The 17,758-nt window shown below is 41.8% G+C and overlaps 1 protein-coding gene and 2 long non-coding RNA genes across 7 annotated transcripts in view; 2 read left to right on the top strand and 1 right to left on the bottom strand.

Moving 5' to 3' along the window:
* Positions 1–17,758, top strand: part of LOC135560375 (uncharacterized) — a 295,196-nt gene that overhangs the window by 71,128 nt on the left and 206,310 nt on the right. The window lies entirely within an intron of this gene.
* The window catches only part of LOC135560374 (uncharacterized), a 300,103-nt gene that overhangs the window by 119,960 nt on the left and 162,385 nt on the right, over positions 1–17,758 (bottom strand). The gene's annotated exons all lie outside the window — the stretch shown is intronic.
* Positions 427–15,830, top strand: LOC135560355 (zinc finger protein 239-like). Its single transcript, XM_065002246.1, has 2 exons — positions 427–982; positions 14,010–15,830. The coding sequence occupies exons 1-2, from the start codon at positions 649–651 to the stop codon at positions 14,750–14,752; spliced, it is 1,077 nt and encodes a 358-aa protein (XP_064858318.1). The 5' UTR covers positions 427–648; the 3' UTR covers positions 14,753–15,830.

The raw sequence follows: 17,758 nt of genomic DNA, 5'->3' as shown, positions 1-17,758 counted from the left end.
CAGGGTTGATCATGACAGGGTTGATCATGAAAGGGTTTATTAATGACAGGGTTTATTAATGACAGGGTTGATCATGACAGGGTTGATCATGACAGGGTTTACTATGACAGGGTTTATTAATGACAGGGTTGATCATGACAGGGTTGATCATGACAGGTTGATCATGACAGGGTTGATCATGACAGGGTTTACTATGACAGGGTTTATCATAATGTACAAATCTATATTCAGCTTCTATATCTGCATGAAGGAAATTATTATCTGTAAGAAGTAAGAGAACTGGTTATTTAACAATTATTTGTTTACGTTGTTTTCCAGAATGTTTTTGTTCACACTGTGTTACCGACTCCAGTCAGCAGGCGGCGATATGAGACTTTCAGATGATGCTTCTTTCGTGACGTATAATGTACGGGACGAGATGTTTTTTCAACAACAACAATTCATCCACCTCGGTAGCGTGCTAGCCAACATAAAACCACAACATTTAAGCTCTTTAGGCAAAGTATATTAACCTCAGTGTTTTAAACACACTGTCAGAGTAACGTTAACTAGTAAATAGGCAATTTAATTTAACATTTACGTTATTAGCTATCTGGCTAAGTAACACTCGGCTAATGCTAACTAGCTTACTTTCTAACATCCTCGACCATGAGCTCACTAAGCTACTCCCTCCCTGCTAAAGAAGAGGCAGTCTGCTGGACGGAGAAAGAAGCCCCCGTGAAAGAGGAGGAAGAGGAGGCTGTTATAGTTAAACAAGAAGTAGAGGACGAGACTGTTACAGTTAAACAAGAAGTAGAGGGTGAGGCTGTTACAGTGAAAGAAGAGGAGAAAGACGTGAAAGAGGAAGAATTTACAGTGAAAGAAGAGGAAGAATCTTTTAGAGTGAAAGAGGAGGATGCAGTTTTTGGAATGGAGGAGGAGGAGGGGGAGATTACTGTCACGTTGGAGGAGGAAGGGAAGACTGGAGATCTGATTAACACGAGTAAGTACTATTTTAAAAACACTGTGTTTCTATCAGACTGTTTCTGTCCTGACTGTTTCTGTCCAGACTGTTTCTATCAGAGTTTTTCTGACTCTGTAGTTGTTGAACTGTCTTACTAATGTGTCGTGTTAAAGACTGCCGACATTCGCAAAAAACGCTGTCAAGCCACCCACTCTTCCGTTTCCGCCTGCATTTTCTTCCACCGAGCTCATTCTGAAAGTTGTTATTGCATTTTGGGGACACCAAAAGTACATTAATTTTCCAATGCGAATACACACCGCTTTATGGTACCGCGTGTTTTCTGATGGGGAGACTGAGTCGGATGCTCTTCAAACATCTCGATCAGCATCATCTGCAATAAAAGTTTTTCAGGGATCTTTTTATTTCAGCTCGTGAAAGGTGGGACCCAACACTTTACATGTTTATATTTGTTTTAAGTATATTTATAAAATGGGTGATACCCTTTTAAAGTACCAGGGACCCTGGACATTTGTCAAGTCTTGATCCAGCCCATATGTGTACAAATAAGTGAAATTAAAAGGCTACTTTTTGCGATATTAATATTATGCACCGATATTACATTTTTGTCCCGATATCCGTTATTTTCTTTGCCAAAAAAAACTATACCTATTACCGATACTAAACATTTTAGCGGCCTTTTAAGCATTCTAATACAGTTAAATAGTTTAAACAAACACACTGACCAAAATGTTATTTTGTTGGCATTTACGTATGTCCCCATTACCAGTAAAAACATCATTAAAACATGTTTCTTTCACTTACTGTGCTGTGCTGTTTTGTTGTTCATTTGTTCAGTCGTTTTGTAGTGTCTTAACACTTAGTACTTATTTATGTAATAAGAAAGACTCGGAATACAAGCAATTGAACTGGAGCTTCACATTTACTCAAACTAGTTAGTACCAGAATAACATAGAACAATACTGCGCATGACCAAGGGTGCTCCATTCTTAAAGGGGACATCAGTAATTAACAGAACATAACATTCCTTCTCTTATACAATCAGAGTTACTTTTACCAAACCACAACTGAAACATTTCCCAGAACTTCTTGTAGTTATTTTGCATCTTTTAATTTGAACTTGAACAGTTCGTTTTTGTTTGTTTGTTTATAAGTCTAGTCTGTCTGGTGGACGGTGCCTTCGTTCTGGGTAGCGCCTCGGATTGTCTGGAGGCTCCTGAACATCCTCAGTGTGTGCTTGTTCCATTATAGCGTCTGCTATAGCAGCACCTTCATCAACACGTTCCCTTCTTTCAGCCTGGGGTCTCTCTACTGCCCCACCGTCCTCTACAGTTCCCTGTGTGTCACTCTCAGGAGCTCTCTGTGCCTGTTCTCTCTCTCTTGTTGTGCTGTTTTCCGTGGAATGCATTTGGTTAATGTGACGCCGCCACATTATGTCTGGGCTCACTTGAACCTGGTAAGTTCTGGGTCCCGTTTGTGTGTGTACGGTCCTCTTGTCCATTTCCCTCCTCTTCTGTAGTCTCGCACCATCACTTCCTGTCCTGTTTGGAGATGGCGCTCCCGGCCACCGGAGAGCATCTTGGCTTGTTTGTTCAGCACTTCATTACGCCTGTTTGGCTTCATGATGTCCAGCTGTGTGCGGAGAGGCCTCCCGAACATCAGTGCGGCTGGGCTTTCATTTGTCGTGGCATGTGGGGTGTTTCGGTAGGAGGCCAGGAACTTGGCCAGTTTTGTTTGCAAAGTCCCTTCGTCTCGTTTTGCTGCACGGAGTCCTTGCTTTAGGGTTTGCACAAAGCGTTCTGCCAGCCCATTGGTGGCAGGGTGGTACGGAGCTGAGGTTGAGTGTTTGATTCCATTTACTGACATGAATCTTGTAAACTCGTCACTTACAAAAGCTTGCGCGTTGTCACTTACCAGCTGCAGTGGCAAACCGAAGCGTGCAAACGTTGTTCTGAGACACTCTATCGTCTGAGCTGAGGTGGAGGAGTCAGTGCAAAACACCTCTGGCCATTTGGAATGGGCATCAACTATAACCAGAAACATGTGCTTTTCAAAGGGACCAGCGTAGTCCACATGAATTCTCTGCCATGGCTCTGCGGGCCATTCCCATGGGTGGACTGGGACAGGAGCAGGCATGTGAAGGGTTTCCAAACATCCACTACAGTTCTTTGCCATATTTTCTATCTGTTGGTCCAGACCTGGCCACCAGAAGTGGCTCCTCGCGAGCAGCTTCATTTTGACAATTCCAACATGACCTTCATGTAGTTGCTGCAAGACTAGATGTTGGCATTTCTGGGGTATCATGACTCTCATTCCCCACATCAAACATCCTTGGTACGTTGTAATTTCGTTTCTCCGCTGGAAATACGGAGTCAGCTCCTTTCTGCCAGTAGCTGGCCATCCTGACATGGTGTAGGTGTACACTTTTGACAAGGTCACATCTTTCCTTGTCTCCTGTTTGATAACTGTGCTTGTGACTGGTAGTGCCTCAAGCTGAGCGGTATGGAACATGTCCACTGCATCCACCCTCCTTTGTCTTTCTCTTGTACACGGCAGTCTGGATAATCCATCTGCATTTGTGTGGAGGGATGACGGCTTAAACTCAATGTCATACATATGACTGGCAAGGAACAGGGCATATCGCTGTAACCTGGCTGCTGTCATTGTCGGAATGCCTTTCTTTGGACTGAAAATGGAAAGCAACGGCTGGTGATCTGTAACCAGTGTGAAACGCTTGCCATATAGGTATGCGTGGAATTTCTTGACGCCCCACACTAGTGCCAGCGCTTCTTTGTCGATTTGTGAGTAGTTTTTCTCTGCATCATTCAATGTTCGTGACGCGAATGCAACTGGCCTCTCTGACCCATCTTTCAGTGTGTGTGAAAGGACGGCCCCTAATCCATAAGGGGACGCATCACAAGCCAACTTCACTGGCATTTCAGGGTCGTAATGCATCAGGACCTGTTCAGATGTTATGAGCCGTTTTGCCTCCAGAAATGCATTTTCACACTGCTCTGTCCACCGCCATGTCCTATTCTTTTCCAGGAGCTGATTTAGAGGCTGGAGTACTGCTGAAAGGTTTGGGAGGAATCTTCTGTAGTAATTGATCAGTCCCGTGAAAGATCTCACTTCTGTGATATTTTGTGGTCGTGGTGCCTGTACCACTGCCTCGATTTTGTCCTGTGTTTTGTGCAATCCATTGCAGTCAATCTCATATCCACAGAAGACAATCTTGTCTTTGAAGAACTCACACTTCTTTAAGTTTGCCTGTAGACCATACTCTTTCAGTCTTTTCAGGACCTCTTCCAGGTTAGCCAGGTGCTCTTTGTCGGTGCGTCCTGTTATGATCATGTCATCCAGGATACACTGGGTTCCTGGGATTCCTTGCAAAATCTGGTCAATAGTTCGTTGCCAAATGGCTGGGGCTGATGCAATGCCAAAAACCAGGCGGTTATACCTGTATAGACCTTTGTGTGTGTTTATTGTCAGGTACTGTTTGGAACTCTCTTCAACCGGTAGCTGCAGGTAAGCCTGTTTCAGATCGATTTTACTGAAGTGTTTCCCACCAGCTAGTGCAGCAAAGATGTCATCCAGACGTGGTAGGGGGTATTGGTCCACATGCAACATTGGATTCACAGTTACCTTGAAGTCCCCACACATTCTAACAGACCCGTCTTTCTTCACAATAGGAACTATGGGTGTGGCCCATTCGCTTCTGTCCACTTTCGTCAGGATCCCTGTATCCTGCAAGCGATCGATTTCCGCTTCCACCTTTGGTCTCAGGGAGTATGGAACAGATCTGGCTTTGCAGAATTTTGGGGTTGCATCATCTCTTAGTACAAGTTTTGCTGTGAAGCCTTTTACTGTTCCCATCTGATCACTGAAAACTGTGTTGTATTTCTTCCGCAAGTGTTCCAGTGTTTGGTCTGTGCCTTTCTCTTTGGACTGGAACGTGTGGAGCATTTTCAAGTCACACCAATTCAGCTTTATTTTTGAAAGCCATTCCCTGCCAAATAATGGGGGCCAGTTCCAGGCACCACATACAGCTGTAACTGCTGTGTTTGCCCCCATAATGCACTCTGACTTGCAACACCCCCATTGGGCTCAATCTCTCTCCTGAGTATGTCTTCAGCAACACATTTGTGTTCTTCAGCTTGATAGCCTTAAAATGCTCATTGTAGACAGTAGTGGAAATTATAGACACTGCAGATCCTGTGTCCAGCTCCATTTTGAGGGGTTTGCCTTCGATATCTGGTGTCACCCATATTATGCTACTGCTGGGAGAAGTCACTGTGTTTAACTCCATTGTACCAATTAATCGTTCATCTGAATCACTGCCACTGTTCTCTGCTAGTGCATTCACAGACCCTTTAATTCTCTCAGTTTTCCTGTTGTGACTGAATTTTGCTTTGCATGCTTTTTGAATGTGCCCCCTTCTACTGCATTTGTGACAAATTTCGTCTTTGAAACGGCAATCCTCTGCTCTGTGACCATCTCTGTCACACCTGTTGCATTTTTCGGCCACACGGGGGCGCTGTCGACTGCGTGAAAACTTGTGCAGGGAAATTTGTGACAGGTCAGTACTTCTTTTACTTTGCAACTCAAATGCATCTTTAGTCGCGATCTCCATAGCCACAGCAATTTCAACAGCCTTTGCAAACGTGAGCTCTGATTCCGTGAGCAAACGTTTTTGAATGTGTTCATGTTTCAGTCCACAAACAAATCTATCCCTTAATGTGTCATTTAGGTTCTCTCCCAACTGGCAATGTTCCGACAGTTTCTTCAACACTGCTACATATGTACTAACCCCCTCCCCCTCATTCTGATCTCTCTTGTGGAAACGAAAACGTTCCGCGATGAGGAGTGGTTTAGGTGATAGGTGATTTTGCAATATCTCCACAATCTCTGTGAATGTTTTATTTGAGGGCTTCAGAGGGGCAGTCAGATCTCTTAGCAAACTGTATGTTTTTGGGCCAATTAAACTCAACAACTCTGGTACTCTTTTGTTATCAGCAATGTCGTTTGCAATGAAGTACTGTTCCAGTCGTTCCATGTAAGTTGCCCAGTTTTCTTGCGTGTCATCAAACACATCTATTTTCCCGATGCTAGCCATTCTCTTTACCTCCGGCTCCACGGGTCTTTGATCTGCCGCCTCGTTCTCGTCAGCTCTCCCCTCGTTTTCACTGCTTGCTAGCTGTTGTGCTACAGGGTCAAAATCTTCCTCTCTTCCTACGAACTCCATCTGTATTCGTGATGCACACTGCAGGTAATCATCCTCGTCGCCATTGTAGTGTCTTAACACTTAGTACTTATTTATGTAATAAGAAAGACTCGGAATACAAGCAATTGAACTGGAGCTTCACATTTACTCAAACTAGTTAGTACCAGAATAACATAGAACAATACTGCGCATGACCAAGGGTGCTCCATTCTTAAAGGGGACATCAGTAATTAACAGAACATAACACGTTTCATTCTCAACCAGGATTTCATCATAGAAGCAGTGAAGTTTCAGCTCAGTCGGTTCGTGGCCTCTCTTCCTTGAGTTGTCTCGCTGAAATTTTCTTTCACTTTCAAATGACTACTGGACATGAACTTGTTCAGTTGTTGGAAGTGAAGTAGGTAGATGAAGTGTGCGCTTAGTATTTTTCTGCTTTTGTTCTGTGTAGCGCTGTATTTTTCGTGGCGTGATTACGTCATCTACATACGTTATATAGGCATGTAGGTCATCTACCTATGTTATATAGGTATGTAGGTCATCTACCTATGTTATATAGGTATGTAGGTCATCTACCTACGTTATATAGGTATGTAGGTCATCTACCTACGTTATAGGTATGTAGGTCATCTACCTACGTTATATAGGTATGTAGGTCATCTACCTACGTTATATAGTTATGTAGGTCATCTCCCTACGTTATATAGGTATGTAGGTCATCTACCTGCGTTATACAGGTATGTAGGTCATCTACCTGCGTTATACAGGTATGTAGGTCATGTACCTACGTTATACAGGTATGTAGGTCATCTACATACGTTATAGGTATGTAGGTCATCTACCTACGTTATAGGTATGTATAGGGTCATCTGCCTACGTTATATAGGTATGTAGGTCATCTACCTCGTTATATATGTAGGTATGTAGGTCATCTACCCTACGTTATATAGGTATGTAGGTCATCTACCTTACATCTACCCACGTTATATAGGTATGTAGGTCATCTACCTACGTTATATAGGTATGTAGGTCATCTACCTACGTTATATAGGGTCATGTTAGGTCATCTACCTACGTTATAGAGGGTATGTAGGTCATCTACCTCTACGTTATATAGGTATGTAGGTCATCTACCTACGTTATATAGGTAGGTATGTAGGTCATCTACCTACGTTATAGAGGTATGTAGGTCATCTACCTACGTTATAGGTAGTAGGTCATGTTAGGTCATCTACCTACGTTATCTACCTACGTTATAGGTATGTAGGTCATCTACCTACCCACGTTATTATAGGTAGGCATACCTACGTTATAGGTATGTAGGTCATCTGTTATAGGTATGTAGGTCATCTACCTACGTTATAGAGGTATGTAGGTCATCTACCTACGTTATAGAGTCAGGTCATCTACCTACGTTATAGAGTATGTAGTTATATAGGTATGTAGGTCATCTACCTGCGTTATATAGGTATGTAGGTCATCTACCTCGTTATAGGTATGTAGAGTCATCTACCTACGTTATATAGGTATGTAGGTCATCTACCTCGTTATAGAGGTATGTAGGTCATCTACCTACGTTATGTAGGTCATCTACCCACGTTATATAGGTCATCTACCTACGTTATAGAGGTATGTAGGTCATCTACCTACGTTATAGAGGTATGTATGTATAGGTCATCTACGTTATATAGGTATGTAGGTCATCTACCTGCGTTATAGTATGTAGGTCATCTACCTGGTTATACAGGTATGTAGTCATCTACCTACGTTATATATGGTATGTAGGTCATCTACCTACGTTATAGGTATGGGTCATCTGCCTCATGTAGGTCATCTACCTACGTTATAGAGGTATGTAGGTCATCTACCTACGTTATATAGGTATGTAGGTCATCTACCTCGTTATATAGGTATGTAGGTCATCTACCTACGTTATATAGGTATGTAGGTCATCTACCTACGTTATATAGGTATGTAGGTCATCTACCTACGTTATAGAGGTATGTAGGTCATCTACCTACGTCATCTACCTACGTTATATAGGTATGTAGGTCATCTACCTACGTTATAGAGGTATGTAGGTCATCTACCCTACGTTATATAGGTATGTAGGTCATCTACCTACGTTATAGAGGTATGTAGGTCATCTACGTTATATAGGTATGTAGGTCATCTACCTACGTTATATAGGTATGTAGGTCATCTACGTTATAGGTATGTAGGTCATCTGCCCCACGTTATATAGGTATGTAGGTCATCTACCTACGTTATATAGGTATGTAGGTCATCTACCTGCGTTATATAGGTATGTAGGTCATCTACCTACGTTATATAGGTATGTAGGTCATCATCTGCCCACGTTACATCTACCTCGTTATAGAGGTATGTAGGTCATGTTAGGTCATCTACCTACGTTATAGAGGTATGTAGGTCATGTTATATAGGTCATCTACCTACGTTATAGAGGTATGTAGGTCATCTACCTACGTTATAGAGGTATGTAGGTCATCTACCTACGTTATATAGGTATGTAGGTCATCTATAGAGGTATGTAGGTCATCTACGTTATATAGGTATGTAGGTCATCTACCTACGTTATAGGTATGTAGGTCATCTACCTTATATAGGTATGTAGGTCATCTACCTACGTTATATAGGTATGTAGGTCATCTACCTTATATAGGTATGTAGGTCATCTGCCTACGTTATATAGGTAGGGTCATCTACCTATAGGTATGTAGGTCATCTACCTACGTTATAGAGGTATGTAGGTCATCATCAATGTTATAGAGGTATGTAGGTCACCTTATAGGTATGTAGGTCATTATACCTACGGTATGTAGGTCATCTACCTACGTTATAGAGGTATGGGTATGTAGGTCATCTACCTACGTTATAGGTATGTAGGTCATCTGCCTACGTTATATAGGTATGTAGGTCATCTACCTACGTTATATAGGTATGTAGGTCATCTACCTACGTTATATAGGTATGTAGGTCATCTACCTACGTTATCATCTACCTGCGTTATATAGGTATGTAGGTCATCCACTTACGTTATGTAGGTCATCTACCTACGTTATAGGTAGGGTCATGTAGGTCATCTACCTACGTTATATAGGTATGTAGGTCATCTACCTACGTTATAGAGGTATGGTATGTTAGGTCATCTACCTACGTTATAGGTATGTAGGTCATCTACCTACGTTATAGGTATGTAGGTCATCTACCTACGGTATATCATCTACCTACGTTATAGGTATGTAGGTCATCTACGTTATATAGGTATGTAGGTCATCTACGTTATATAGGTCATGTATGTAGGTCATCTACCTATATAGTCATCCACCTTACGTTACGTTATATAGGTATGTAGGTCATCCACTTACCATCTACGTTATATGTAGGTATGTAGGTCATCTACCTACGTTATATAGGTAGGTCATCTACCCACGTTAGGTCATCTACCTACGTTATAGAGTATGTAGGTCGTTATATAGGTATGTAGGTCATCTACCTACGTTATATAGGTATGTAGGTCATCTACCTACGTTATATAGGTATGTAGGTCATCTACCTACGTTATATAGGTATGTAGGTCATCTACTACCTATGTTATATAGGTATGTAGGTCATCTACCTACGTTATATAGGTATGTTAGGTCATCTACCTACGTTATAGAGGGTCATGTAGGTCATCTACCTACGTTATATAGGTATATAGGTCATCTACCTACGTTATAGGTATGTAGGTCATCTACCTACGTTATATAGGTATGTAGCATCTTCACATCATTTTTGCACTATCGTTATAGGTATGTAGGTCATCTACCTACGTTAAACTAGACATCCGATCGATGCCGATGTTGGCATTTTTAGTTAATATTGGCAGATTTTTGTTAAATATTCTTACCGATATATCGTGCTTCCCTAAATAATATTAAAGTTTAAGATTCAATACATTTTATGTGAAAATGTGCATTTCAGAATCTAGACATACTGGACGTGTTAGAGCACATTATAAGGATCCTAATGACTAGATGTTGTCTGTATCGTTCATCGATCACAGGGTCTTACAGGGGGGCATGTTTTGGCCTAAAATGACCCACTTTCATCATGATTTTGTCAGAAAAGGGTTTGTGATACAAATGTAAAACATATTTCCACCCCATTTTAAGTTTCTATGTGAGAATTGGCTGAAAAATAATCGGAGATACCACACACATTTTTTTAACCATGATGGTGTGGAATCACCCTGTACTGCCAATCCACTTCTTCTGGGCACTGTATGAGGTCAGACCTGTAACGATGACTGCTGCTTACGGTTCTATGAAGCACAGCATCACGTTAACGGGGCTGGACAGGAACCGATACTCAAGGACCTTTCTGATGCTCTCGTTCAGGTAACCCGGGGTCCCGGTGCTCGTTCAGGTAACCCGGGGTCCCGGTGCTCGTTCAGGTAACCCGGGGTCCCGGTGCTCGTTCAGGTAACCCGGGGTCCCGGTGCTCGTTCAGGTAACCCGGGGTCCCGGTGCTCATTCAGGTAACCCGGGGTCCCGGTGCTCATTCAGGTAACCCGGGGTCCCGGTGCTCATTCAGGTAACCCGGGGTCCCGGTGCTCGTTCAGGTAACCCGGGGTCCCGGTGCTCATTCAGGTAACCCGGGGTCCCGGTGCACAGAAACTTATATTTAGATGCTACAGTCCTCCTTTAAGACTCCATAATGTTTCATCATTAGATGCTACAGTCCTCCTTTAAGACTCCATAATGTTTCATCATTAGATGCTACAGTCCTCCTTTAAGACTCCATAATGTTTCATCATTAGATGCTACAGTCCTCCTTTAAGACTCCATAATGTTTCATCATTAGATGCTACAGTCCTCCTTTAAGACTCCATAATGTTTCATCATTAGGTGCTACAGTCCTCCTTTAAGACTCCATCATGTTTCATCTGTAGATGCTACAGTCCTCCTTTAATACTCCATAATGTTTCATCATTAGATGCTACAGTCCTCCTTTAAGACTCCATCATGTTTCATCTGTAGATGCTACAGTCCTCCTTTAATACTCCATAATGTTTCATCATTAGATGCTACAGTCCTCCTTTAATACTCCATAATGTTTCATCATTAGATGCTACAGTCCTCCTTTAAGACTCCATAATGTTTCATCATTAGGTGCTGCAAAGCAAAAATTCAAAGATGAGAATTGGTGTCATTATACACCTGCTTTACATTTCTTACATGTATTTATTCATATTGAAACTTATTAACATTAATATTGAAATAATACAATTTTATTTGGCTAATTTTTCAATCTATTGTTGAGCGTAATGTACTCTATGGACATATCAAAGATTCAGAGTTGAATATCTGCTACTTTTAGAGATATGATCCATTTGGGAAGCCTTACCAACATAATGAATGTAAAAAAAGCTTGCCCTCTGCAGGTCAAAGAAGGGCTGTGATTGGTTACATTTCCTACTATGCCAATTTCTCTGTCTAAAATGGTCCATCACATTAAAACTAGTATAGATCCTGCTCTGAAACTCTGTCTAAAATGGTCCATCACATTAAAACTAGTAGAGATCCTACTCTGAAACTCTGATGCTCAACCCACCACCACCAATGTTGTTAAAATCTCTGTCTGATAAATTGTATGAGTGTGGAAGTGTTTTGACTCTGTCTCTGATAAATTGTATGAGTGTGGAAGTGTTTTGAGGATACAATATACAGGTAACTGCCAAATAAAGGAGACGCTTGAGTCAATGAGGGAAACAAAGTAGACTGAACAAAAATATAAACGTAACATGTAGTATAGTGTTGTTCCCATGTTTCATGAGCTGAAATAAAAAGTCCCAGAAATGTTACATACGCACAAAAAGTGTATTTCTCTCAAATTGTGTGCACAAATTTGGTTTCATCCCTGTTACTGTGCATTTCTCCTTTAGCAAGATATTCCTATATTCCAATGTATTTGTACTTGACGAACACTTGAGACAATGAGGGATACAAAGTATTTTGAAAAGCAGGTGCTTCCACACAGGTGTGGTTCCTGAGTTAATTAAGCAATTCACATCCCATCATGCTTAGGGTCATGTATAAAAATGACCATTGACCATTATCTTGGCTACCATGGCTAGAAGAAGAGATCTCAGAGACTTTGAAAGAGGGCTCTGAAAGGAGTTTTAAAGGGTGTTTGTGTCTCAGTCACTGGATCTCAACCCTATTGAACACTTCTGGGAGATTCTGGAGTGGCGTTTTCCATCACCATCAACAAAAATATCAAATTATTGAATTTCTCATGAAGGAATTGGGTCTCATCCCTCCAATACAGTTCCAGAAAAATGTGCACAATCTATGCCAAGGCGCACTGAAGCTGTTGTGGGGGCCCAACGTCCAATACACTTTATGTTGGGGTTTCCTTTACTTGGGCATTTATGACACTTTATGTTGGGGGGTTTTCTTTACTTTGGCATTTACAATAATTTATGTTGGGGATTCCTTTATTTTGGTAGTTATGACTCTTTATGTTGGGGATTCCTTTATTTGGGCAGTTATGACTCTTTATGTTGGGGATTCCTTTATTTTGGTAGTTATGACTCTTTATGTTGGGGATTCCTTTATTTGGGTAGTTATGACTCTTTATGTTGGGGATTCCTTTATTTGGGCAGTTATGACTCTTTATGTTGGGGATTCCTTTATTTTGGTAGTTATGACTCTTTGTTGGGGATTCCTTTATTTGGGCAGTTACCTGTAGCCATTATTATTAATTTCTTTACCAATGGATCATTTATACTTAAAAAAAACACACAAAAAAACATTTTGTACCTCCTTTTTCTCCCCGGACACAGCCCGGGATCGAACCTGGCTCTGTAGTGATGCCTCAAGCACTGCAGTGCCTTAGACCGCTGTGCCACTCGGGAGGCCCCACGGATCATTTTGGACCTGAATACATGTCAACAATCCTTCCCCTCAAAGGACACTTCTTCTATGGATGTTAAAATCCCCCGTTACGGACGTTCTACTCAAGTTTTACATTGAACATGTTGTTTTTAATGTAGGACTTGTTAAAGGGCTACTGTGTGATTCAAACGAGTCCGATTAAACACCAGAATGTCACAGTCTGTAAGATGTGTTCACCGTCAAAGAGTGGGCCACCAACAAAACATTAATAACAATGGATCAAATGCAGCCTATGACATTGATTGAAATACTGTAGTCCACAATATCTATTATTATAGAGCTCTGTTCAGCCTGTAAACATGACATTATCTATTATTATAGAGCTCTGCTCAGCCTAAAAACATGACATTATCTATTATTATAGGGCTCTGCTCAGCCTGTAACCATGACATTGTCTATTATTATAGAGCTCTGCTCAGCCTGTAAACATGATCTATTATTATAGAGCTCTGCTCAGCCTGTAAACATGATCTATTATTATAGAGCTCTGCTCAGCCTATAAACATGACATTATCTATTATTACAGAGCTCTGCTCAGCCTGTAAACATGATCTATTATTATAGAGCTCTGCTCAGCCTATAAACATGACATTATCTATTATTATAGAGCTCTGCTCAGCCTGTAACTATGACATTATCTATTATTATAGAGCTCTGTTCAGCCTGTAGCTATGACATTATCTATTATTATAGAGCTATGCTCACCCTAAAAACACAACATTCCATGAGAGCAAGATTCTAGTTGGAACTCTACATCTTTTATTTTAAATTATTGAGGGATCTGATTTAGATTTAACCTCCTAGCAAGAGAGTTGTGGAGGTTTCATTCAGGTCTTTATTTAAATAAACACTCTGTTTTTGGCAGGAGAAAGACCAGACTCGGAGGAACCAGAGACGTCCAAACCAGCAAGACGACGCAACTGTTCTCACTGTGGAAAGGGTTTTAACCATTTAAGGGACCTGAAACGACATGAGAGAATACACACAGGGGAGAAGCCTTTCCAATGCTCCCAGTGTGGAAAAAGTTTTTCCTTGTTAGCGAGCCTGAAACGACACGAGAGGACGCACACAGGAGAGAAGCCTCATCACTGCTCCCAGTGTGGAAAGAGTTTTACCCAGTTAGGACACCTGAAAGTGCACGAGAGGATACACACAGGGGAGAAGCCCTACCACTGCTCCCAATGTGGAAAGAGTTTTAACCGGAAAGAATCCATGAAAGAGCATGAAAGAATACACACAGTGCAGAAGCAAGAGAAACCGTACCATTGCTCCCACTGTGTAAAGGGTTTTAACCAGTTAGGGGACCTGAAAATGCATGAGAGAATACACACATGCGATAAATCTTTCCAATGCTTCCAGTGTGGAAAGAGTTTTTCCGCATCAGGGTGCCTGAAAAGACATGAGAGAACACACACAGGGGAAAAACCTCATCACTGCTCCCAGTGTGGAAAGAGTTTTAACCGAAACGAACACCTGAAAGAGCATGAGAGAATACACACAGGAGACAAGCCCTACCACTGCTCCCAATGTAAAAAGAGTTTTGCCTGGTTAGGACACATGAGAAGACATGAGAGAACACACACAGGAGATAAGGATGTAGGCTGCTGAACAGTGGGTCATAGGACAGATGAAGGCTGAACAGTGGGACATAGGACAGATATAGGCTGAACAGTGGGACATAGAACGGATAAAGGCTGAACAGTGGGACATAGAACAGATGAAGGCTGAACAGTGGGTCATAGAACAGATGAAGGCTGAACAGTGGGTCATAGAACAGATGAAGGCTGAACAGTGGGTCATAGAACAGATGAAGGCTGAACAGTGGGTCATAGAACATATGAAGGCTGAACAGTGGGTCATAGAACAGATGAAGGCTGAACAGTGGGACATAGGACAGATGTAGGCTGAACAGTGGGACATTGGACAGATATAGGCTGAACAGTGGAAAAGAGGACAGATGAAGACCCAATTAATGATGGGACAGTAGTCCCCAGACACTCTGAATGTGTCTTGACTTTCCAGTGTTTTCCCTCCTGCATGTATTATAAAGGATTGTGTTTGTGGATGTGTTTTCTGGGTGAGGGTTTGGTTTGTGCCCGAGCACAGTTGATTCAAATAACCAACTCATCATCAAGCTTTTCTTGATGTGTGTTAGAGGACCTGAAATCACATGAGAGAATATAGAGGTTTTGTTCTGACTGTTGTTTTTGACTGAGAATATTTATTGTTTTTCTCTTTTCCTTTAATGGTTGAAATGTTCCGGATTCACTGACCTTCATTTACATTTAAGTCATTTAGCAGACGCTCTTATCTTATGCGTTCACCTTATGACATCCTTCATGTCTTAAAGTAATGATGGACTGTCGTTTCCCTTTGCTTATTTGAGCTGTTCTTGCCATAATATGGACTTTGTCTTTTACCCAATAGGGCTATCTTCTGTATACCCCCCCTACCTTGTCACAACACAACTGATTGGCTCAAAACGCATGAAGACATTTCACAAATGAACTTTTAACAAGGCACACCTGTTAATTGAAATGCATTCCAGGTGACTTCCTCATGAAGCTGGTCGAGTCATCAAAGGCAAAGGCTGGCTACTTCGAAGAATCTAAAATATATTTTGATTTGTTTAACACTTTTTTTTTGGTTACTACATGATTCCATATCTGTTATTTTATAGTGTTTGATGTCTTCACTATTCTTCTACAAAGTAGAAAATAGTATAAATAAATAAATAAATGAACTTTTGATTCAGTAGGTGTGTCCAAAAGTCTAAGGCAGTTATAAATGCAAGGCTGCGCACAGTGCAACAATATGCCAACAAAACAGGATAAACAGATGAAGGGTGTGATCCTGCACCCATGTTGTGGGCTGTGTTATGTTGTGGGCTGTGTTATGTTGTGGGCTGTGTTATGTAGTGGGCTGTGTTGTGTTATGTTGTGGGCTGTGTTATGTTGTGGGCTGTGTTATGTTATGTTGTGGGCTGTGTTATGTTGTGGGCTGTGTTATGTTATGTTGTGGGCTGTGTTATGTTATGTTGTGGGCTGTGTTATGTTGTGGGCTGTGTTATGTTATGTTGTGGGCTGTGTTATGTTATGTTGTGGGCTGTGTTATGTTATGTTGTGGGCTGTGTTATGTAGTGGGCTGTGTTATGTAGTGGGCTGTGTTATGTAGTGGGCTGTGTTATGTTGTGGGCTGTGTTATGTTGTGGGCTGTGTTATGTAGTGGGCTGTGTTATGTTGTGGGCTGTGTTATGTTGTGGGCTGTGTTATGTTGTGGGCTGTGTTATGTTGTGGGCTGTGTTATGTTGTGTTATGTTGTGGGCTGTGTTATGTTGTGGGCTGTGTTATGTTATGTTGTGGGCTGTGTTATGTAGTGGGCTGTGTTATGTTGTGGGCTGTTCTGGACTGTGTTATGTTATGTTCTGGGCTGTGTTATGTTGTGTTATGTTGTGGGCTGTGTTGTGGGCTGTGTTGTGGGCTGTGTTATGTTGTGGGCTGTGTTATGTTGTGTTATGTTGTGGGCTGTGTTATGTTGTGTTATGTTGTGTTATGTTGTGGGCTGTGTTATGTTGTGGGCTGTGTTGTGGGCTGTGTTATGTTGTGTTATGTTGTGTTATGTTGTGTTATGTTGTGGGCTGTGTTATGTTGTGGGCTGTGTTGTGGGCTGTGTTATGTTGTGTTATGTTGTGTTATGTTGTGTTATGTAGTGGGCTGTGTTATGTAGTGGGCTGTGTTATGTTGTGGGCTGTGTTGTGGGCTGTGTTATGTTGTGTTATGTTGTGTTATGTTGTGTTATGTAGTGGGCTGTGTTATGTTGTGTTGTGTTATGTAGTGGGCTGTGTTATGTTGTGGGCTGTGTTATGTTGTGGGCTGTGTTATGTAGTGGGCTGTGTTATGTTGTGGGCTGTGTTATGTAGTGGGCTGTGTTATGTTGTGTTATGTTATGTTGTGTTGTGTTATGTAGTGGGCTGTGTTGTGTAGTGGGCTGTGTTATGTTGTGGGCTGTGTTATGTTGTGGGCTGTGTTATGTTGTGGGCTGTGTTATGTAGTGGGCTGTGTTATGTAGTGGGCTGTGTTATGTTATGTTCTGGGCTGTGTTATGTTGTGGGCTGTGTTATGTTGTGGGCTGTGTTATGTTGTGGGCTGTGTTATGTTGTGGGCTGTGTTGTGGGCTGTGTTATGTTGTGGGCTGTGTTATGTTATTGTGTGTTATGTTGTGGGCTGTGTTATGTTCTGGGCTGTGTTATGTTGTGGGCTGTGTTATGTTGTGGGCTGTGTTATGTTATTGTGTGTTATGTTGTGGGCTGTGTTATGTTGTGGGCTGTGTTATGTTGTGTTATGTTATGTTGTGGGCTGTGTTGTGTAGTGGGCTGTGTTATGTTGTGGGCTGTGTTATGTAGTGGGCTGTGTTATATTGTGGGCTGTGTTATGTAGTGGGCTGTGTTATGTAGTGGGCTGTGTTATGTTATGTTCTGGGCTGTGTTATGTTGTGGGCTGTGTTATGTTGTGGGCTGTGTTATGTTGTGGGCTGTGTTATGTTGTGGGCTGTGTTGTTGTGTTATGTTGTGGGCTGTGTTATGTTATTGTGTGTTATGTTGTGGGCTGTGTTATG

The sequence above is a fragment of the Oncorhynchus nerka genome, linkage group LG15, assembly GCF_034236695.1.
Source record: "Oncorhynchus nerka isolate Pitt River linkage group LG15, Oner_Uvic_2.0, whole genome shotgun sequence".
NCBI lineage: Eukaryota > Metazoa > Chordata > Actinopteri > Salmoniformes > Salmonidae > Oncorhynchus > Oncorhynchus nerka.
This window is presented reverse-complemented; position numbering and strand designations above follow the sequence as displayed.